This window comes from Capricornis sumatraensis, chromosome 2, assembly GCF_032405125.1.
Source record: "Capricornis sumatraensis isolate serow.1 chromosome 2, serow.2, whole genome shotgun sequence".
NCBI lineage: Eukaryota > Metazoa > Chordata > Mammalia > Artiodactyla > Bovidae > Capricornis > Capricornis sumatraensis.
Genome location: NC_091070.1, coordinates 16876069 through 16898676, shown reverse-complemented (window position 1 = coordinate 16898676; position 22608 = coordinate 16876069). Strand labels below are relative to the sequence as shown.

At 35.8% G+C, this 22608-nt stretch overlaps 1 protein-coding gene across 1 annotated transcript in view; it reads left to right on the top strand.

The window, feature by feature from the left end:
• YLPM1 (YLP motif containing 1) overlaps positions 1-21334 on the top strand; it is a 62679-nt gene extending 41345 nt beyond the window's left edge. The window contains exons 10-21 of the mRNA XM_068963872.1: positions 32-150; positions 796-950; positions 3951-4013; positions 4293-4412; positions 4642-4818; positions 4905-4988; positions 5096-5179; positions 7362-7442; positions 10637-10688; positions 15821-15951; positions 20485-20667; positions 20994-21334. Coding sequence (XP_068819973.1) covers positions 32-150; positions 796-950; positions 3951-4013; positions 4293-4412; positions 4642-4818; positions 4905-4988; positions 5096-5179; positions 7362-7442; positions 10637-10688; positions 15821-15951; positions 20485-20631 — 1213 coding nt within the window. The 3' untranslated portion in view covers positions 20632-20667; positions 20994-21334. The remainder of the gene's footprint in view (positions 1-31; positions 151-795; positions 951-3950; positions 4014-4292; positions 4413-4641; positions 4819-4904; positions 4989-5095; positions 5180-7361; positions 7443-10636; positions 10689-15820; positions 15952-20484; positions 20668-20993) is intronic.
• Positions 21335-22608: the final 1274 nt, after the last annotated feature.

Sequence of the window (22608 nt, the reverse complement as noted above, 5' to 3'; positions counted from 1 at the left end):
TTACCAAAGCACTTCCTGTTAAACTTTCTAGGACTCAGTCATATCGAGACAAAAAAGACCATTCCTCATCCAGAAGAGGAGGGTTTGATAGGCCTTCCTATGATCGCAAGTCTGACCGACCAGCCTATGAAGGACCGTCCATGTTTGGAGGTAGATTAGTACCTTACTAACTATAAAGATGCTGAGAATTGAAAACTACAGGAGATGCTTTTGATTGTAGCTGTGGGTTCAAATTTTCAGAGTGAAATACACTCACAGATTTCTCAGAGATGGCAACATCATCACCAAAAAGAGTCATATGAAATGTAAATTGCCTTTTTTACATGATTAAAGAAATTTTGGAAGACAAATAAAATCATTTATAATCCCACCACCTACCTACCATACCACAGCCATTGCAATTTTATATATTTCCTCGCATTCTCTCTTCACATACATATTAATGAAGTTGTAAACAAAGTCTGCATACAGTTTCTTTATTGTGCTTGTTCTCACTGATACTATACTGTATACACTTTTCTATATGTAAATCTATTATATTAATGGCTCTATGATAGTTCATCAGTGAATAAGATATGACTCATTTTTGAACACTTAGATTGCTTTTAGTTTTTCACTGTTATAAATTAGACTTAAATAAACTAGAAATTCATACCTGTTTACGTGAATAAGTTTTCCTAAGCTGGACTCGTCCTCATATATATTAACATATATATATTAGGAGGAGTGGAGAGCATTAAAATGTTAAATAATTACTATATAAATAGTAATCTTGTTCATCCGCTGGCATTCTAGGAGAACGAAGAAGTTACCCAGAGGAGCGAATGCCCCTGCCAGCTCCTTCAATAAGCCACCAGCCACCTCCAGCTCCACGGGTTGAGAAGAAACCTGAATCTAAGAATGTGGATGATATTTTGAAACCACCTGGCCGAGAGAGCAGACCTGAGAGGGTGAGTCCTGTGTGGTTGACTTGTTTTATTGCAAATCAGAAGCTGATAAGAGATCTTTTTAGTATCCTGAACAGAATTTCTGTACTTTTCCATGACATGGTAGTTTGTTTTTTGTTTTAAACTTATTTTATTGGAGTATAGTTGATATGCAAGGTTGTGTTAATTTCTTCTGTATAGCAAAGTGATTCAGTTACATGTATAGATATATATTTTCATATGCTTTTCCATTATGGTTTAATCACAGGATATTGAACATAGTCCTCTGTGCTATACAGTAGGTAGGACCTTAGTGTTATCTAGTCTATATATAATAGTTTGCATCTGCTAATCCCAAACTTCAGTCTATCCTCCCCCATTCCCCACCTTGGCAACCACAGTTCTCTTCTCTATGTATGTGTGTCTGTTTCTGTGCTGTAGATAAATTCATTTGTGTCATATTTTCGATTCCACACATAAGTCATATAATAATGGTATTTGTCTTTCTATTTCTGACTTACTTCACTTAGTAATAATCTCTAGCTCCATCCTAGAGATGGTCCATCTCTAGGTCCATCTAGGCATTATTTCATTCTTTTTTTATAGCTGAGTAGTGTTGTGTTGTATGTGTGTATCTTTTTTATCCATTCATTCATCAGTGAACATTTAGGTTGTCTCCATGTGTGACATAGTATTAATATCAGATTCAGGGCATCTTGCCATCTCCAAATCATCATTTCTCATAAACTGCCTACCCTTTAGAATCTAAGAAATTAGAGCTTAATTGCTTGGCAAAAAGAAAGTGTTGACTATTCCCTAATTAAACATTTTTTTAAAGTGTTAATTTATAGAAAATAAGAACTCAATTAATTGCACTTTGAAGAAGGGAAAGAGGATTTGGTCTCATGGCATGTGGAATTTAAAAGGAAGAATTAGGAGAATTTGATTAGTTTAGACTTACTTTCCTGGTGACCTCCATATATATACACATTCTTACATTTTCCCTGTATTGCAAAATAATTAGATTCCATTTAAATAAACTGATACTGGGATTTCTATCAGAGGTTTGACCCCATGTATGTATGTATGTCACTATTTTAAAGTCTGTTTCATCTGTTATTGGTATAGTTGCTGCAGCTTTCCTGTGGTTGCTGATACCTTTTTCCATCCTTTTAATTTCAATCTTTTGTGTCTTTCAGTCTGAGACATGTTCCTTCTAGACAGCATATAGTTTAGATCATGTTTTTTAGCAGTCTGATAATTTTTGCTTCTTAATTGGATTGCTTAAATCCATTCATGTGTAATGTTGTTATTGATGTAGATGGCTCAAGTGCCCCATGGTTAGAATTCAGTGCTTTTGACTGCTGTGGCCCAGGTTCAGTCCCTGGTTGGGGAAATGAGGTCCTGTAAGCCACACAGCAGGGCCATCAAGAAAAAAGAGATATGGATGGCTTAATTCCATTCCTGGCTTGCTCAGCTGTATTGAAATACAGTTGGTTTTTGTATATTGATTGTATATTGCTCCACATTGCTAAACTCATTTATTGGTTCTAATAGACTTTTAGTGGATTCCTTGGAAGTTTTCCTGTATGTGAGATGATATCATCTTGCAGATGGAGATAGTTTTACTTCTTACTTTTCAGTCTGGATGCCTCTTTTCTTTTCTTGCCTAGTTGTTCAGTGTTGAATCGATGTGGTGAGAGCGGGCATCCTTGTTTTATTCCTGAACTTAAAAAGAAAACTTTCAGTCTTTCACCATTAAGTACTGTGCTAGCTGTGCATTTTCGTTTGATGTCCTTTATCGAGTTAAGGAGGTTCCCTTTCATTTCTAATTTGGTAAATGTTCTTATCATGAAAGGATGTTGGATTTTGTTAAACGCTTTCTCTGCATTGAGATTTTTTTGTTTTTTATTGTATTGATATAATGTATTATTACATTAACAGATTTTAGATATTAATTGGTATCTCTGGGATAAATCCTACTTGGTCATGTTGTTTAATTCTTTTTATATGTAGCTGGATTCAATTTGGTAATACTTTGTTGTGAAGTTTTATATCCATATTCATAAGAGATACCAAATTTTCTTGTGATGTCTTCGTCCGGTTTTGGTATCAGATTATATGCTGGTTTGAAATACTGGCCTCATAAAATAAATTGGGAATTGTTCTTTCTTATTCTTTTTTTTTTCCTGAAAGTGTTTTTGAAGAGTTGGTATTTTTCTTTGAATGTTTGTTGGAATTCAGTGAGGAACCTGGGTGTTTCTTGTTGGCAGTTTTTTGGCTACTAATTATGTCTCTTCGCTTGTCACAAGTTTGTTCAGGTTATCTGTTCTTCTTGAGACCATTTCAGTAGCTTGTGTCTCTCTTAAGAATTTGTCCATTTTTTCTGAGTTATCTAGTTTGTTGGTATGCAGTTTCATAGTAGTCCTTTATAACCCTTTTAAAATTTGTGTAAGGTTGGCACTCACGTCCTCTCTTTTTTTCTGATTCTAGTAATTTGAATCCTATCTCTTTTTTCTTAGTTTAGCTAAAAGTTTGTCAATTTTGTTGCTCTTTTCAGAGAACCACCTTTTGGTTCCATTGATTTTTCTTTAATTTTCTGTTCTCTATTTTAATAGCCTCTGCTCTAATGTTATTTCCTTCCTTCTTGCTTTACGTTTAGTTTGTTAGTACTAAACGTTTGTTAGTACATTTAGTTTGTTCTTCCATTTTCTTATGTTGTGTCTTCATTTTTATTAATCTCAAAGTATTTTCTGATTTTTGTTTTTATTTCTTCTTTGATCTATTGGTTATTAAAGAGTATGGTGTTTCATTTTTACATTTTCCCAAACTTCTAAATTTCTTTCCATTGTGGCCAGGGATATGCTTTGTATAATTCCTGTCCTCTCAAACGTGTTAAGGTTTATTTCATGGCCTATGGTATGGTCTCTCCTGGAGAATATTAGGTCATTGTTAACTCTAAGATCAATTCATTGTGGAAAAAAAAAAAAACTAAGTGATTTTTTTTCTTTAATTGTGTTTCAGATTGTTGTTATAATGAGAGGATTGCCAGGCAGTGGAAAGACACATGTTGCAAAACTTATTCGAGTGAGTATGGAAAAGTGAAAGCATCACTTGCTTTTGTTAGCCTTTTGCCTTCTTAACAAGCAACGTGATGTTGATATAGGTATTTCCTGTTTGATCCACTCTAGCTGGCCCAGGTGGGTGCTGTCTCATTTTGATCTGCTTAGGCAGATACTTTTGCCCCAGTTTGATTTGAAACCACGAGAAGATTGTGTGGTATTTAGCCATAAGAAAAAACTTTGTGCACATTTATTAATTTATTCCATAAATTCTCTTTAACTTTCTTGAATATCTGATACTTAGGATAAGGAGGTAGAATTCGGAGGACCTGCACCCAGAGTTCTAAGCCTGGATGACTACTTTATCACTGAAGTAGAAAAAGAAGAAAAAGATCCAGATTCTGGAAAGAAAGTGAAAAAGAAGGTATGCTATATTCCTCTCAGATTACATCCTAATTCATAAATAGTATTGAAAGCATGTTCAGAGAGAAATTATTGACTTTTTTAAACACAAACTTCAGTGCTCAGGTGTGAAGGAAAAGACTACACCTGAGAAATAAGGAAAGTTATCTTTATCCAAATGCTAACTAGGGAAGAGATGTAAGGTGATTCCTGCTTTTGCTAACTCTGTATCTCTTTTGTGGGGATCTTAGGTAATGGAATATGAATATGAAGCTGAGATGGAGGAAACCTACCGTACCAGCATGTTCAAAACTTTCAAAAAGACTCTGGATGATGGCTTTTTCCCTTTCATCATCCTGGATGCCATCAATGACAGAGTTAGACATTTCGACCAGTTTTGGAGTGCAGCAAAAACCAAGGGATTTGAGGTATAGATTTAAAGAACTTTAGAGTATTTTGTGTTATCATGTAAGTCTTGCATTTGTTTACTTAATCAATATTCGTTTCTTCTTAGGTGTATTTGGCTGAAATGAGTGCAGATAACCAGACTTGTGGCAAGAGGAATATTCATGGACGAAAGCTTAAAGAAATAAATAAGGTGATTATTATTATTTTTTAAGAAAACATAGAGGGCATAGCATGGTCTCCTGGTCTTTCCTTGAGTAGCTTCCAGAGATAACTTGAGCTCCTGAATCTCTCAATTAGATGGCTGATCACTGGGAAGCTGCACCTCGTCATATGATGCGTCTGGACATTCGTTCTTTGTTGCAAGATGCCGCTATTGAAGAGGTGAGTGTCCTTTGGCTTGAAAGCAGTGCAGAAGCCACCTTTTTCTCCACCATTTTTACTTTGAAAAAATTTTAAATTACAGAAAAGCTGCATGATTAGTATAAGAACACCTGCATGACTTTCATTGAGACTAACTGATTGTTAATATTTTGTCACATTTTTCTCTATTAGATTTCTTGTTTCTTCTTCTTGTTACTGTTAGTACTATTCCTATTACTATGAAACCATTTGAGAATAAAAATGCAGACCTCATAAACCCTTTATCCCCTAAGTATTTCAGAAGATACCTCCCAAGAGCAAGGGCATTCTCTTACAGAAGTAGAAATCTCAGTTACCAAATTCAAGAAATTTAACATTTGACAAGATCCCATATTAGGTATTATAAATTTCCTAAATTCTTTCATGTACAGTCCATATTCATATTTCACCAGTTGTTTCTGTAATGTGCTTTATAGCAGTTTCTTAAAATCCAGGATCCAGTCCTTTAATAGAAAAAATGGTTTCTCAGCTATGTCACTGTCATGAAAGACAAAGAAATCTTGAAGCATATTGGTCAGTTAACTGTTTTGTTAGCTCCCATCATTGTGGGTTGTCATGATTAGCTTTAGGTTAAATGTTAGCAGGAATGCTGCATAAGTGACATGTTCTTAGTGCATCATATCAGGAGTCATATGATGTCAACTTATTTTATTATTGCTGATTAAAATGTTGATCACTTGGTTTTGGTGATATCCTCAAAGTTTTCTACATTTTTCTCTTTGTAATAAGTGATCTGTAGGGAGATACTTTGAAACTGTTAATATCCTGTTCCCTGACAGATTCTCATAGATTGATAATTCTTATCTAAATCAATTATTTGTTTGGGAGAAATAAATCTTTATCATGGAAAAGGCACGATCTTTCTCTTTTAATCAATTATATACCTCTGCTTTATTTGACTTCTTCCTGTGATTGAGAGTTATCGATACTCAGTGTTTCCACTGTATTTTTATGTGTTTTTGCCTTCTTTGCCACTCGTCAACCCATTTCCTTCTGGCTCCTGTCCCAGCCATTCTCTAGAGACTCTCACCAGAGAGTTCCATGACAAGGAACAATTCTCACTTCTCCTGTTGCATAATTTGCAGCCACATGTGACTGTGTCCACCTTCTTGAAGACGTTTTTTCTCAGCTTCTGTGAGTCTGTCCTCTCCTGATTCTCTTCTTGCGTCTCAGGTCATGATGCAGGTCTCCTTTCCTGGCTTCTCTTGCTACCCAGTCTTTAAATGTTGGAATTCTTAAGGGCTGTATCCCAGGCTCTGCTTTCAGTCTGCACATTCTGTGTAGAGAGTCTTTCTGGTACCTTGAATTGCCTCTTATATGCCCTTAATATTAAATTGTAAAGCTTGGAATGAATTTTATCAATATGTTAACAGTAATTATATCTGAGCGGAGAGGTTGTGGGTGAGTTTTACAATTCTGCTATTATTTTCCAATTTTGTACCAAAAGATATGTATTACTATTAACCTTAAAATACCTCAAACTCAACCTATTCAATGTGTAATTCATCCAAACCTGTTCCTCTTCTAATAATCTCTTATTTAGTAACAAGACCCATCAATCACTTAGTTGCTGAAACCCTGACTCTTTTACTCTCCATTATTTTTGACTCCCTTTATACCGCTGTTTGACTCTATCCCTTCACCATGTAGTCAGTCTATACAGTCTATAAATTTTGTCGGTTTCATCTTATAAATACTTCTGTAGTCTATCTACTCTCTGTTTGCATTGCTGCTATTCTGGGCCAAGCTCTCATCCTGACTTCTTACTATACCCTTTATTACATTTTGAGATTTGAATTATACATGTTTTATGTGATTGAAAAAATACTTGCTAAAGGTTTTCAAAAGAAATCCTAGTAATCTATAGCCATTCAAAACAGATAACCATCAACTTAGATCATTATATTCAACTTCACAGGGAATTATACAGATAGATACCCCAGGAAAATGAAAGGCAGGAATATCATCTTGTCTGTCAGTTCTGTTTCAAAGTTTAGGGTATTAGAAATTTCTTAGTATGTAACAGCGAGTCTGTGCATCTTGCTCTGGGCAACTGTGCTCATTTCAGATCTCAGTGAGAGACTCAACATTTTCCTGAATGTTAACTCAGCCTATTTTATGTGTGATTATTGTGGTGGTGTAGGTGGAGATGGAAGATTTTGATGCAAATATTGAAGAACAGAAGGATGAAAAGAAAGATGCAGAGGAAGAGGAAAGCGAACTGGTAGGAGACAGAACAACCACTTTGAACAAAGTGTCTCTTTATTAAAATTCTTAAGGGTTTAAATTCATCTCTGTGGTCAGATTACTATTGTTGGTATACACGTTAATGGTAAAAGTTTCCAGAATCATCTTCACGGAGACTTTTGGATACTTTTTATTTTTACCCCAACCAAAGGAAAAGAACCCTCTACTGTGTTAACAAGAAAATTTTAAGAATGCTAAGAAACGTACCCTTGTATTCACTCAACTATTTGTGGGTGGCTCTAGGGGAATATACTTTTTAAGAAAATCAGTTACATATGAAAGAGCATTTTTACATTCCAGCAAATACATGGTACAACCTATCTAACTTATGCATAATTGTCTCTTCTTTGCTATAAGAGCTCATAACTGAGTTTCTATAAACTGAGGCAGAAGAACTTATTGAATGAGGAGGCAGAGGGTTGCCACTGACTCCCGGATTTGTTCTTCTGCATTTTATCCTATTAAGTGATGGTGAAAATGATTTGACTGTGTAGGCAATGCATTTTGCTTAGGCTAATTAAAGGCTTACGTAAGTGTGAATTCAGAGTTCCCGTGTACCTACTGTAAATGCTTTTGATCACACCTCTGTTGTGATGTCTGCCTTACCCTGTCATTCAAGAGTATGTGACTTCCAGACTTATGTTATTTTCAGTGTTTGCTAATGCGGTACAGAGATTAGCAATGCCTTGAAATAGTGTTGCTTTTTTAATTCGAAATATTATTTGTTTTATTTAATACTTCAGCCCTTGCTAAAGTTGCTTTTCATATTCTTCTGAAAATGTACAAAGTGAGAACCCTGATTCCTCCCCCTAGAGAATACATGCTAAGAAGTGGTTTCATCACCCCATGTGTGTTATAGAGGACTCTGGATAGAAACTGTGTGTTTGCATAGAGATGGTGTCAACCTCTACATTCCTAGATTTCGTATGTGGATTAAAAAATAAGCTTTAAAGTTAATGGCATTTGAGTCTCAGTATGTTTTTTTTTTCCTTTAAACAAAGTCTTTTTATTTAATTAGATTGTATTTTAACATACATGATCTAAGGTGTAGGTAGGAAATTCACTTAAAGGTCCACGCTGTCCTGGAATATGGCTAATGACAAGTTTAGTTACTTGCAGCATGCATACTAGAAAGCCATCATATGAGAAACCTATAATGTCAGCTCTCTGAAACTCTGTCTTCCTTTGTAGAGATTTCAGTTCAGGATATGGTTCATAACATCTGATTTACTTAGGTGTAGGTCAAAACTTGGAACTTTTAATTGAATGTACTATTATTTTTTAAAGTGAAACACACTGTAATACAATATTTTTTCACCAGAAACATAGCATTGAAACTTTAGAACTCTACCCTGCTGAACTATCTCTTTTATTTCCAAGTAACCTAATGTTCCATAGAGTGAGAAGATGATTTTAAGTTTTAAGGAAGAAAAGGGTAGTTCCAGCAGGGAGAGCTTAACATACTCATTTTACTTAACCTTTATGTAATAAAACTTCTCTTAACCTTTTTTCAAAATGCAGAATCCAGATCTCCTATTGTTGGGTTCTATTCCAGGAGTAAAAGATTCTTGGAAAATTTTAATAAAAGGGTTAAGAGCAAGTCTCCTGTCATTCAGACCATTTTAATGGAATCTTCACTCAACTTTATGTTTTCTGCTCTGTACTGATTACTACAGCTGTGTGAAATCCATACTTTTCTTGGTCAAGAGACTCCTTTGGGGGGATCATTGGTATGATATTTTGTCTTCTTTAATGCCTCAGTGGACCTTGTAGATATGACTCAGAATTTTAAAATATATTATTCTAGTGACACTTAAGGTTTTTAGATGATTTTTGAGATATAACAGTACAGATTCCATCAGTACCAAACTTTTAGCACCATCACTTCAACCTTTGTCTTCATTTGTTATTGAAAATGTATTTGGAAAAGATAATATAATTTATAATCTGAACTACTAGCTAATTAGTTGAAGTTGAATTATTAGTTTGGCTTAAAGACTACAAATGTATAAAACCTGTTGGATTTCCTGGAAGATTGATAATGCTCTAGTAAACTCTTACACAGAAGCTGTTGTCATGAACTGTTCAACATACTTTCCAACTTTACCCGTGTGTCAGTCTATTCTGTGAACTTCAGCATTCCCAACAGTAGAAAGATACATTAATTCTTAAAAGAAGATGCTGACACCTTTGATGAATCTGTCCTATATAATAAGTCCTAATATTAAAGTTCTGTATGTAAAGATCTAATAGAGAAGAACACAGTCCAAATGAAGTGAAACCTATTTTACTTCAGTGAATTATATGGAAATTAATTATAAATCAGTGAATTATATGGAAAAGGCATACATTTGCTAGGCAAATAAATGGAAAGGTTTTACTGCATAGTTAAATAGGTACATTGGGAAATTTGCAAATCTTTATAGGACTTTGAAATAAACCACTCAGTTATTTTACTAAATAAGACATAAATTGCCTGTGGAGATTTCTGGTTTTTTATATAATAGAAAACGTGTAATTTTTAAAAAAAACATCAGAAATAATAATCTAGCTTCCAATTGATGAAAAAGTAATACTCTGAAATAGATTCAGTAAAATTAGTCTTTGTAAGATCTAACTGGTAAATGGATTGAATCATTTTAAAATGAGATTGAACTTAATAATTGTGTTCAGTGATACCCAGTTTCCTCCTTTCTTCTGAGTATCTAAAATTACACTGGAATACAAAGTAACTGTCTTGAAGAATACTCCTTGGACCTCATGGCTACTATCACTTGATAATAGCAATTGTATTTAGAAATAACTTGGCTAGTATGATAAGTTCTCTGCTACTCTGAATGATATTATTTAGCATAGTAACTACCATACATTCTTACTGTATTTGCTATACAGCTGTTTTTCAGACTACAGTTGTGTGTCCTGAACTGTAGTTGCCTCAGAGCGCCTCCATGATACTATTCTAAAGTGCCTGTCCTAAAATCTGGGTAGTGAAGTTCGTGAATTTGGTAATTCAGTTTCTTCAGAGATAATGAGACTGTTTTTCCTAAGGATATATTTATAAATAGTGGAAAGTGAATCCATTCCCAGTTGTAATGCTTTTCCAATTCAAAAGTGATATGCATGTATGTGTCTCTTTCTAACCCTTCGAGCTTCTCTCTGTGTACGATTTAGGGTTACATTCCGAAAAGCAAATGGGAGATGGACACATCTGAGGCAAAGCTAGGTGGGTATTTCCTTTTTCCTGTTTTTATATGTGATACCTGATGGTAATGGTCATAGATCTTTCTGCTGTAAGAAGAACAAATCCCCCCAAATCTCTGCTTAAACAAAGATTTTAGGCCTACCTTACTACATCCTCAGTCTGTTTTGCTGACTTTCATTTTATATATTGTGACAGTAAATGCAAATATGTGATAAATTTAGTAATAAAATATTGTCACTTCTAAAATCCATTTATTTATATTAATCAGAAATGTCACTTCTAAAATCGATTCATTTATATTAATCAGAAATGTTGGTGTAGATGAGATTTCTACCTTTATGAAAGAATATTTAACTGCAGTTCAAAATTGAAGTTGATTATGAATATTTTGGATAATAGTGATAGTAAAAATAATGAACATTGAAGTTTAAAAATTAATTAAAAAGCAGTTATTTTCTTTGTATAATAAAAATTTGTAAGTGGGGGAGGTAGATATATAATTTAGGTTTTTGAGGAGCCTGGCTTGTAAGTTTCTATTTAAATTTTCCTCCAGCTGGTCTTTAGTGCAGGTTACAAGGTAAATTGGTGAAAATTATTGTCTAAATAAAATATTCGAGTTGCTTAACGTGGGGTTCTTTGTGAAGTAGAAAATCACATATATCCAGTGGATTTTCCACCAGTATTTCATGGTAATATTACACAATTTTTTTTTAATCTCACCTAAAGAGAACCATTTAATATGTTGATTAAGATGTATTAGTAAATAATTTAAGCTGGTGATAAAAGATTTTTTTAAAAGATGGACCATGCTACTGTATGAAGTATGACTGTTGGTCTCTGCATTTCTCTTCTGTAATTATGCTGTAACCCCCAGAGCTGAAGTAACCATAGAAACATACCTTAAATTTATAGAACAAATTTGAATAATTTAGCTGCTTCACTGTTTGGTATATACTGTCTGATTCTGACATCAGAGGGGTGCACTTTACACACAGTTGCATAGACTGTGCCTTTTATTGTGCCCAGTTGATCATGTGAGCCATTGATGTTGACCAGATCTAATGTTAAAAGATAATTCTGTAAACAGTAGTATTACCATATTGTTGGGATAGATGCTTTGTTGCAGTCTAGAATTTTTTTCTAGTGTACGGCATGTGAAAAATTTATGTGGTTATTGACATATTCTTCCATTCGTCCTTCCTCTGTGGGAAATCCATTTTAATAATAACCAACTATCTCCTTCCCTGAACTTTTAAAGCATTCAAAAGTGCCTAAATGCAATTAAGTATGTAGGAAAATGATAACAACAAATTAGTGTTAAATAATAATGCTGTAAATATGTTTATTTTAATATTAGTTTAAATCTGAAGTTCTGTACTTATAGAATAACCTATAAGACTGTAAAATCGTTTTCCTCTTTCTTGCTTTTCTAAGTAGTGATTATCTTTTGGGGCAAAGAGAAATGGTGATTAAAGAGATATGGGAATTATACAATATTTTAGCTAAGCATATAATCTTTAAGAGGCCTTTGTAATATATTATCTAGGATAATGCTTTTTTTAACTTCAACTTCTTACTTTCCTTTCTAATACCTAAAGAGAAAGGAAAATGTAATTTAGTTACGATGATTATCCAAGATAATATGACATTAATCTTGATATCACTTTCCAGAAAAAATTCTGGCCTGTCTGCTATTTGCTTTTCAGAAAATGCATTTAATACAAATTCAGTCCATTTTAGGCCTTTTTTTTTTTTTTGGCTGTGAGGCGTGTGAGATCTTAGCCTCCTGACTAGGGATGAAATCTGCACTGCCTGTATTGGGAGGCCAAATCCCAACCACTGGACTGCCAGAGAAGTCCCACAGATGCAGTCCATTTTAAAGGCAATGCCAGAAATGGAGCTGTTAAATAAACCATTTCAGTTAAAGGCACTGAAGATTGAGTAATGAATCTAGGAAATAAGTTCTTAAATGGTTGCAGCTGGGTTTGTTTTTGTGACAGTGATGTTCCATATAATGACTCACCTCTTGCACCACCTTGTTATCTTGAGAGCTAAATCATCTGTCGAGGAAGGAGTATGATCCTTCCTGAAAGTACTTCTTTGATATTGGTCCACGGAGCCAATTGAGAAGAAGAAGAGCCTAAAGCATGGGCCTCTGTTCTTTTATGTCACCTTCCTTATCGTAACAAATTCAGTAGATTTGACTACCAGGTACAACTTTATTTTACCAACATTTCTTAAATATCTCTTGGTAACATGATTATGCTGGGTGGACACATATTGAGCTTTAGTGGTGGCATGTATTGAGCTAGACAAGCTGAATCTGTAACTGAGAAATTTTGACTTACAGATGAATTGGCCAATGAGAAAATATTCACTTACTTGTAATCTTTCAAGCAACTGTTAAATCTTAATGTTGAGTCTTGATCTGTGTTCATTAAGTATAGTACTCAGTTCAGCCTGTGTGTGTGTGTGTTAAAGTAGAAGCAGTGTAATTTTAGGAAAATTCACAACTAGCCTGAGTTGCATCGGGCTTGGCTGTCATGGACTTGTTGAGGACTGTCTGTGACCCACTCTCAGTAGCACTTTGCTTCTTTTCCAGCTGGGACACGAGCACCCTAAGGCAAGAGTGGGTGTTACATGCCACATCAAATGCTAGGATTCAGCATTCAAGCTGCTTAAATTCCACTGACATGATTTTGGTTTCTCAAACAGTGAAAAACCAAAAGTATACTTGAGACTGCTGTCATCCTAATTTAGGTTTCTTCATATAGCTTACTTTTGCTTTTCTCATCTCAGTGTCATTTGTCTCTGTTTATGAGTTACTGTGTACTGGCCTTCTACATGTCAGGCAGTTTCATCTCTTCCCAGTTGGAATGTAATTATTATTTTGTATAGGCATGTAACCCTTGTGTGTTCATCATGAGCAAATTTTCAGAAATATCATTTATGTTTAGAAAACATAGATGTATCTAAAAAATTTTTTCTGTTGTGCTATATATAATATACTGTTTTGAAGATACGGTAAAATTCTGTGACCTGCAGAGTTGGATATTTAAACTTTCATCTTCATCTTCAAACTTCATCTTTTGAAATTCAAACCTCTGAAAATCATTAGTATGAGTGTATTGGATACCAGTCGTCTTCTGTAACTAACAAATACCCCCAGATTCCTCTTCCTTCATCTTATGCCATACATCTGTGTGTTTGAGTTTCCAGGATGCCATGTGGAGGAGGTATGAACCTTTCTTCAGCTCCAAGAAGGAAACTTTAAACTTGTTGTGCACAATAAAATTTCAAATTAAACATTACAAACAAGGGTGTTCAGACTAGAAATACATATGCTTCTGAACTTCCATGTTGCAAATGTGAAACTCCTGGTGTGTAACTCCTGTCATACACCCAGTGTATGAGGAAGAGTTCTTGTAGTTTTCACACTGTCCTTCTGTAATTGCTGCCTGACCATGTTCTATTCTTGGAATTGAAATATGAAATTTTCCTTTGAAGTATGTTAATGTCGAAGTTGATCTTACTAAGTTTGGAAATCCTTTGACGTTTATTCAATAAGTGTGTTGGAGCGGCTGATACTTTACACTATTCAACTGAGAACAGTTTTACAATTTGTGGGGCTTCGTTGGTTTTTCTAATACCATATTCTATGTCCCTGTGCAATCAAGGTGTCACCTGTAAGATCTTGTGTAATATGGCCTGTCCTGTACATATAGGTTAGAGCCCCTTGGTACGGCATGTGATTTACAGAGGAGGTTAGAAGACTGTTTCTGTTGCACTCATCCATGTTAAAAATTTGCCAAAGTGATATGATAAAAATTTCTTGAGTTTTGTAAAGTGTTGTAGTTTGCCTTGCTGATTTTTCAATAATATTGCTTTTATGGGGGTGGGGCTTAGGAAATAAAAGCTTTGACAAGTATGCAAAATCTTACTGGTTTTTGAGATCTGTATGGTATGCACGATTAGTTGTGTGTGTAACTTTTACATTTGAAGCATAAACTCACCTTGCCTCCTGCTTCCATTGTACTTTTCTTTCACGTTCTGTCTGCCTTGATGCCTAAAAGGTTTCTATTATATATACTTTTCACCATTTATGGAGTTAAATGGAGTGTGGTTATTGTATGTTTCTGAAGTGTGTAGGTTTTCCTTTATTGAGCTACTTAATAATAGTGTGGTTTTATAACTGTAGATGATCCAAAAGTTTAGTGCTTCAGTGTAGCTTTTATAAATATATATATGTACATATATGTGTGTGTGTGTATATATATATATAACTCATAATATTTCACATGTAGAATTCAAGATCACAACTAACAACCAATAAAAAAAGACTATACACATTTCCATCGTGTGTTCTTGAAGACACCTAAACTCATATCTCATAATTTCTGAATCAGCACTCCCTGTTAATTTAATTGATTAACGTTTGGGACCTTTGGAAAGCCTCTCAGATTGAGGATTCAGAAAAAAATTCAGATCCAGCCACTTTGGCTGACTAGCCCTCAGCTTCAGAATAGTCAGCAGCACTTTAAAGTATAACCGAAGAAAGTGGTGATTTGTATGATCGACTTACCTGTAAACATTAACTTACGGCAAATCCTGTCACAGTGGTCAAAATCCCAAGAAACTGTTCATCTAAAACTTTCCCAAACATTAGCTTGGCTCATTAAGTTCTTGTACACCTGTTTTTCATATAACACGATATCACACATGATTGCAGATCGAATGGGTGGTGTTAATGTTGTGTTAAAGAAACAAAAACAAAAAAGAATGGAAGAAATTGCTTTTGGAAGAACTCACCAATTGCTTTTTATCAGAACATGAGAGCTGAAGTGTGATTTTAGGTGGATGGGGAGGATAAGGAGGCCAGTAAACAAGTGTCTTCTCTTGCTCTGCCCGTATTTGTTACTTAAACCAGCATAGTAATGTAAAGGCTGCCGGTATGAACACCAGATAAAGAGTGGAAATTGCACAGAACTTGATACTATCTCAGCCAAGAAGAGAGTTTGGATCTGCAAATGGTGCTGCCCTCAGAAAGGCGGATGCGCCCTCCGGCGGTGTTCCAGCCTTCTTTGCCCTTGTGTGTGTGTCGTGTGCAAACCCACACTCCTCCTTAATGCTGCGGCTCTGTGTTTGTCCCTCAGACAAGCTGGATGGCTTGAGAACTGGCACAAAAAGGAAGCGTGACTGGGAGGCTATTGCCAGCAGAATGGAGGACTATCTTCAGCTCCCTGATGATTATGACACTCGTGCTTCTGAGCCTGGGAAGAAGAGGGTAAGAGACCGTGAGTGATCACCAACAGTTAAAGGCCCGGGTAGACATCTGGTTTTAGAAAGTTAAAGTCAGATAAATATGAATGCTATTTTTTAAAGTGGTTTGGTTTATACTGCACCAGAGTCGGACATGACTTAAGTGACTTAGCAGCAGCAGCAGCAGCATCATATTACACATTTGCAAAAGAGACCTTACAAATTATCCAATCAAAATGTACAAATAACTTAAATAATGGAGAACAGAGCCTCACGTGGTTAGCACGCTATCAACCTTAAAGGAGTTTGGAATGGCTCCTTGTGCCATTTTGTCATGGAGCAAGAGAGTCAGGTGTGAAGTAGAGTATTGAAGAGAATCTGTGGGACTTCTTAATGGATCAGATGTAGAGGGTCCGGATGGATGGGATCAATGGTGGCTTTTCAGGATTCTGGCCATAAGCATTCCATGTATGTGGTGCCATTTACTGAGTTAGTGTAAAGTGGGGGAGACATATAAGTTTGAGAGTGAAAACTCAGAAGTTCAGCGAGGTGCCAGTTAAGTTAGAAGTGGTAACAGGACTCAGGACTCCAAAATTTAGAAGTTCAGGTAGAGGTAACTGTTTTAAGAAGGAAAGAATAGTCCATTGTTAAATGATACAGAGAAGACAGGTAAACTGAGAAAAGAGAACTCAACCATTGAATTTGGCAACATGGTGATTGTTGATGTTTGGTCAAAAAAAAAAGTCAAGGTTTCTTAGAGAGTTGAGGGGAGAAGCCAATTTCGAGCAGATTTGAAGAATAGGAAATGAGGAAGTGCAGAACAGCAAATGTAGATAAGTTTCTGAAGAAGCTTAGCTACGATAGAGAGCAAAATAATGAAGCCAAGATGTTGAAAAGGTCTTCCACACAGATGGCAAATTCAATAAAAGTGATATTTGTATGTATCCTTTAAAACACAATAAAGTAAGAGGTGTAATATTGTACATGAGCCACAGAAAGCTTTTCCAGCTAATCTGTCTTGATCTTTCTTTTAAGTATATACCGACCTCCCATTCTTTTTAATTTACTTTATTTTTGGCTGTACCGCACAGCAGTTTCCTGACCAGGGATTGAAACCTGGGCCCTTGGCAGTGAAAGCGCTGAGTCCTAACTACTGGACTGCCAGGGAATTCCTTACCCTTCTTTTTAAATGGCTGCCTAGTGTACCATCATTTGGTTGAATAATCAGTTATTTATCCATTTCCTTATCAGTGGATGCTTATGCTGTTTTCGTTTTATTGCTAATGTAATACTGTAGTGTAAGTTGCATACGTTTGTCTTGGCAGCCTTTTGACAGTGTATCTCTAGGGTGTATTTTTAGCCTTAAAGCTGCAAACCCATAGAATATGATGTATCATTCTGAAAGCTATTATGAGATTGTTTTCCAAAAAGGTTGCACCTATTTATACACCCTTATGGAAGTAAATGCCTGCTTTTTTCACACTTGCACCAGCAGTGCTGTTACTGAACTTTTTAACTTGACAATCTGATAGGTGAAAAATGGTATCTCGTTCTGCATTTCGCCAAGTAAGAATGAAGTTGTTTATCATTTCTTTATCTTTACATATCATTTCTTTTTTTATGAATTCCCTCAGTACTTGAATAGTAAAAGGATGTTTATTGTAAGAGAATGAAAAATGCACTTCATTACAGTGAATACCATTACAGGGGACTCCAGGTTTCAAATAGTGCAGACAGTCCCTGGGCCTGCCCTTGTTTGTGTGTCTTGAGACCTAATTAGTGGCCTTCTGTGTCTGGGTGGCCCAGCTCTACCCAGGGACTACATGTCTTAATACCTCTTATTGCAGTTTTAAGGTTGGGGCAACAGAAGCAGAAATAGCTCTTTCTTGGGAATAATAATTTGGTGTAACAGTGAATAATCTCAAGTGAGAAATATTTTTCTCTAGTTTATTTTAGTTAGGTAACTATTACTCTCTTCAGTAGGGAGTGTGTAATCTCATATAATTTACTCTGTAAGCTGAGTGGACAGAAGCGTGAGCTGTACACATCCTAGTTCATTAAGTGGCTCCTCTTTTCACTCCTCTCCATGCCTTCCTTCTTCATTTCAAATTGTTTTTAACATTCAAGCCATTTTCCAAAATCAACTTCTGAGCACAAGGAAATCCTGCAGGTAGCATGGAATGCAGGACTCATTACTCATTCCTTTCCTGGCGTTGTTTAATTTCTATAATCCAGCTTTTTATAAATATTGGGTAGATTCCTGGGATTAATTTACACCGAAACACAAAGGTAGTTCTGTAGAATTGATCATACTAGAGTTTTACCAACATGGCTAGGATTTAAAATATAATTTAAAAAATTTCTTTTCCACTTGCTTAGTTTTGTATAAAATAACTTTAATTTGTGTTTCTTTGATAACTGTAGAAAAGTGAATATTTCCCTAGTTTTGTTTGAGCACTCAAACGTTTTAGACAGATTTTTTGTGACGGTGGCTAAAATGTACACACATAAACTTCTGAGTATTGGTCAAGAGTTTTCTTTATTATACCTTTTTTTCCCCCCTTAACAGCTAAGGTAAATGGCAGAAAATTGAGATTATAAATGTCAATAAAAGTACCTCTCTAGGAAGGTTAGGAGGCACACTTGACATTTCCAAAGCCATTTCTAGTTGCAAGTCATTATTCTGCTCCTTACATTTTTTTGTAATCATTTCATTCCTTTCACAGAATTGTATGTCTGTATGGCAGGTCTGTGCAACTGCGGCCTCTTACATTTTCATTTCAGCTTTAAAATTTGGGGCATTTGTGCTGAAACATATTGCTTTTTAAAAAAATAACTACTTTTCTTCCTAATTCCATATTCTTTATTTTATCTGAGTTTTAAAGACTTAGAGTTTAAACTTCAGATGTAAAGCACTGATTGGTGTGTTTACCTCTGTGCTAAGGATGTGGGCTGTCTTCAGTCTGTCTCTTTGTTCGATGGCCACAGTTCATCTGTCTGTCCATCCATCCATTCTTCATCCCCCTTAACCATAGTCATCTTTTGCTAAAATGTGTACCCTTGATCCCAAGGAGAACTGAAGAGAGGGTGCATAAATTTATCAGAATAAATACATCAGCATTAATGGGCAGAAAGCCCAAAGATCTTGGTATTCAGATACCCACATTATAAGAATCAGGTGTTATCAGGTTTCCCCCATAGCTGTTAACTGTGTGTATTATCTTTAGCCAAGTGGTTGATAGAAGCAGTTATCAGGGGAAGAAATGAAAAAGAAGCCAGTCCTTTGATTACCATTCCTATAGACAATAATAGGGAAGGTCATTTTATTTCTCAGAGCAGTTACACATTTCCAGGTACAGCGTGGATGAACGTGCTCTGGTTCCCTCTCCTTGTTATAGATCACAATCACAACAGATCATAAACCATATTTAAAATACAGTCTCTGCAGACTTTGGTTCTCGGCAACTGCAAAGCACAGTTATAAGTATTTTATCTCTTACAGGTTAAATCTGCTTATATTTTTAAAATTATTACTGTAATACATACAAATCCATATTTTAAAAATATCAGAATACCAATAGAAAATGTCCCTGATTCATATATTTGTAGGGATAATCTTGCCATTAATGATATCAACTGAGTCTGTCTCTTGGTCTCTTGATCTCATCAGTAAAAGTAATGATACCAGCTCCCTGTTTTCTAAGAATAAATTTCAAAAACTTTCATTATGTGGAGATGAGACTCAGTCTTTGATCTAGGATGTTTATGGTCTGTTAGGGAAGGGAGATCTGTCAGCGGATAATTGCAATATAATGTGAAAGTTCAAAACTAGACATGTCAAATCTGGAAGTAACGCCAGGGAATCAATGATTATTTGATTGGCAAAGGACAAGAGGGATAAAGCAGGGTTAATGCTAGGCGGATCAGGTTAGAGCAAAGACGTTTTCAGGAAGAGAGTCTAGTTTATGTGGGGTTACAGAGGTGGGAATGACCCAGTGTGCTCTGAGAGCTGAAAGTACTTTTGTAACTGGTAGGCTACAGTCCATAGGGTTGCAAAGAGTCAGACACAGATAGCGACTGAACACACATCTGTAAAGTGTCATAGGTACTGCCCAGAGATGCTGCAGGAGGACAGGGCCAGATCCAGAGGGACCTGTGCGCTTGGATTTTATTCTGTAGGTTGGGCAAGGATTTAAAGTTGTGGCAGAGTGGACCAGAGGAAGTGAGAATGAAAGTAGGAAGACTAGGCAGAAGTTAGTGCTTTATTCTTTACTTCAGGTAAAAAATGAGGCTGGTGAACAGAAAAGGGGTGATAGGAGGTGGAGGGGACAGGGCTGAACTGTTCAGGAGCTGGTGTGGCTAGGACTTGTGATTGACTAAAGTTTTCTTTCTGTAACTTAAGATGTATGACTGTCTTCAGTTCTCCAGTTAACTTCTAATTTTTTAAACCCCTGGCCTCAAATTAGTTATCCTACCGGTTAAACTATTCAGAAAGCTAAGAGACTCTTTGCATATTTATTTTCTTCTAAAGCCCAGCCTAACACTGTGTTCTTTTTAGGTGAGATGGGCAGACCTGGAAGAAAAGAAGGATGCAGATAGGAAAAGGGCCATAGGTTTTGTGGTCGGACAGACTGATTGGGAGAAGATCACAGATGAAAGTGGTCACCTGGCTGAAAAAGCCCTCAATCGAACCAAATATATATGAAACTTAGTTTTTGAATGGAGTCATTACTCCTCTAAGGTAAGGGTACACGGTCATATAAATAGCCTACTGTGTGTTGTTTTGAAGAGTTTGAGATAAAGAAGACAGCATGCTTTGCTAAAAATGCTTCTCTTCCTATATTATTTTCTGGTTCTAAGAGTAAGTATGTGCCAGTTGCCAGCATTTATAGTACAGGGTATGAGAAAAGGAAGCAATTTTCTGCAACCTGGCTTACTTATAAAAATTTAAGACTTAGGATAAGCTTGAATTCTGTAGATTCGGGAAGGAGTGGCATGAGAGGCTGAGGGCTGCTGAATTTTCTGTCTGCTCCTTCCTGCCGTGACGGCCTTTTCTTTTCTTTGCAGGTGGTTCGCTTTGAGGCGATCTGAAGCCACGGCCTTGTGGAGCTTCGTTGTGTGTCCCCTTGCTTCCACGTTTCAGTTTTTGTTTTGTTTCTACTGCTTTAGTTTTTTAAAGTTCTCCAGTGCCCCCAAGAGGTATTAGAGTCTTGCTCTACTTGAACGAGACATTAATTTTTCCTTTTAACTGCTTTGGGGAGGGAGGGAGTGATAGCGTAACTGCTGAAGCCAGGTGGAGATGTGCTGGAGGACTCCAACAGACAGTGTTTCCTCCTCTGTACAGTTGTCACAGACTATCTCTATCATCATTGCTTTGTGGCTGTTTCTGTTTTTTACTGTATGTAACTGGTAGCTGATTGTACTAGGATTAAAAAAAAATAAACTTTCATGATAAAGCCATGAGATTCATGGGCTATACAGCATGAGCCCCTTTCTCTTGTTTTCTTAATTTTATTTTTATTGCTTTTTTAATATGGTGTGTTCTGATTACATGCTAGTTGAACATCTTAAAAACCTCGTTCGCATCTATGATTCCATAACGCATGTTGTAAACACAAGGCTCAGCAATGTTCACAACACTTATCTTTGTTTCATAGCGGATTTCTTTTCCTGTCTTTGTGTCTTGAAGACTAATAGAGACAGTTTCAAATATTTAGCTGTTCCCTGGAGCACATCTGTTCTGTATCATGATGTTTTATTGTTGTGTTGGTTTTTTTTTGTTTTGACCCTTTCTTTGCTCTTCCCTATTTTCTTTTCCTTCCTCTTCTTACTTTCTCCCTTCATGTTCTCTAATGTTTTGATTTTTCTCTAATCTGACTTTGACTCCTGGGTGGACAAAACTGATGTACTCTATGAAGCTTTGGAGCTTGTTGCCTGACTGCTGAACTTGAATTGTTGGTTTTTTAAGTCAAGATTGCAGGGCAGGAATATAGCAATGTAGAGCGCTCTGGCAGGCAGCCTTTAAGTCTGTCAAGTTTTCAGGTTCTTGCCAGATAGCTCATTATTGGAAAGCATGGCCTTCTGCTTAAAATTTTATCTCTTGTGAATGGTACCAGGTGGAGCTTAGAAATTACATAGAGCTAAAACCCAAGTATCGTTCCTGTTTAAAAACGGAAAAGGAGCTCCTTTCCCTTTTTCATTCTGCAAAGGAAAAAAAATTTGTTTCCAGCATGAGAGAAGACTAAGAAGAGACTTCTTTCTCAAGCATCATTTCCACTATGTAATCTAACTCAGTAAGCTGCAAGTTTGTTTACAGAAGGCTTGAATATTTTGAAATGTTTACCTTTGTCTAAAAAACCAAAAAACCTTTTAGTTTTATTACCTACATTAAATGTTGTGTGAATAGAGGTAATATTGCCATTCAGATATTAATAGTATTATTTTGTGTTCAAGAACTTCAAAGCACTGAAGACTAGTGGGAAATTCTGATGAATATACATTTTAATCTTTCCTACAATTTTGAATGTTTAACATAAGAGGCTTTATGTTATTAACAAGTCAATATTGAATGTATAATTTGCTACATTAAGTAACTTCTGGTGTTTGTAGTATTTGAGTAACTACTTTGGTTGCTTAGTGGCCGACGGAACATTTCTATGTAGTGATCTTTCTCAGCCACCTT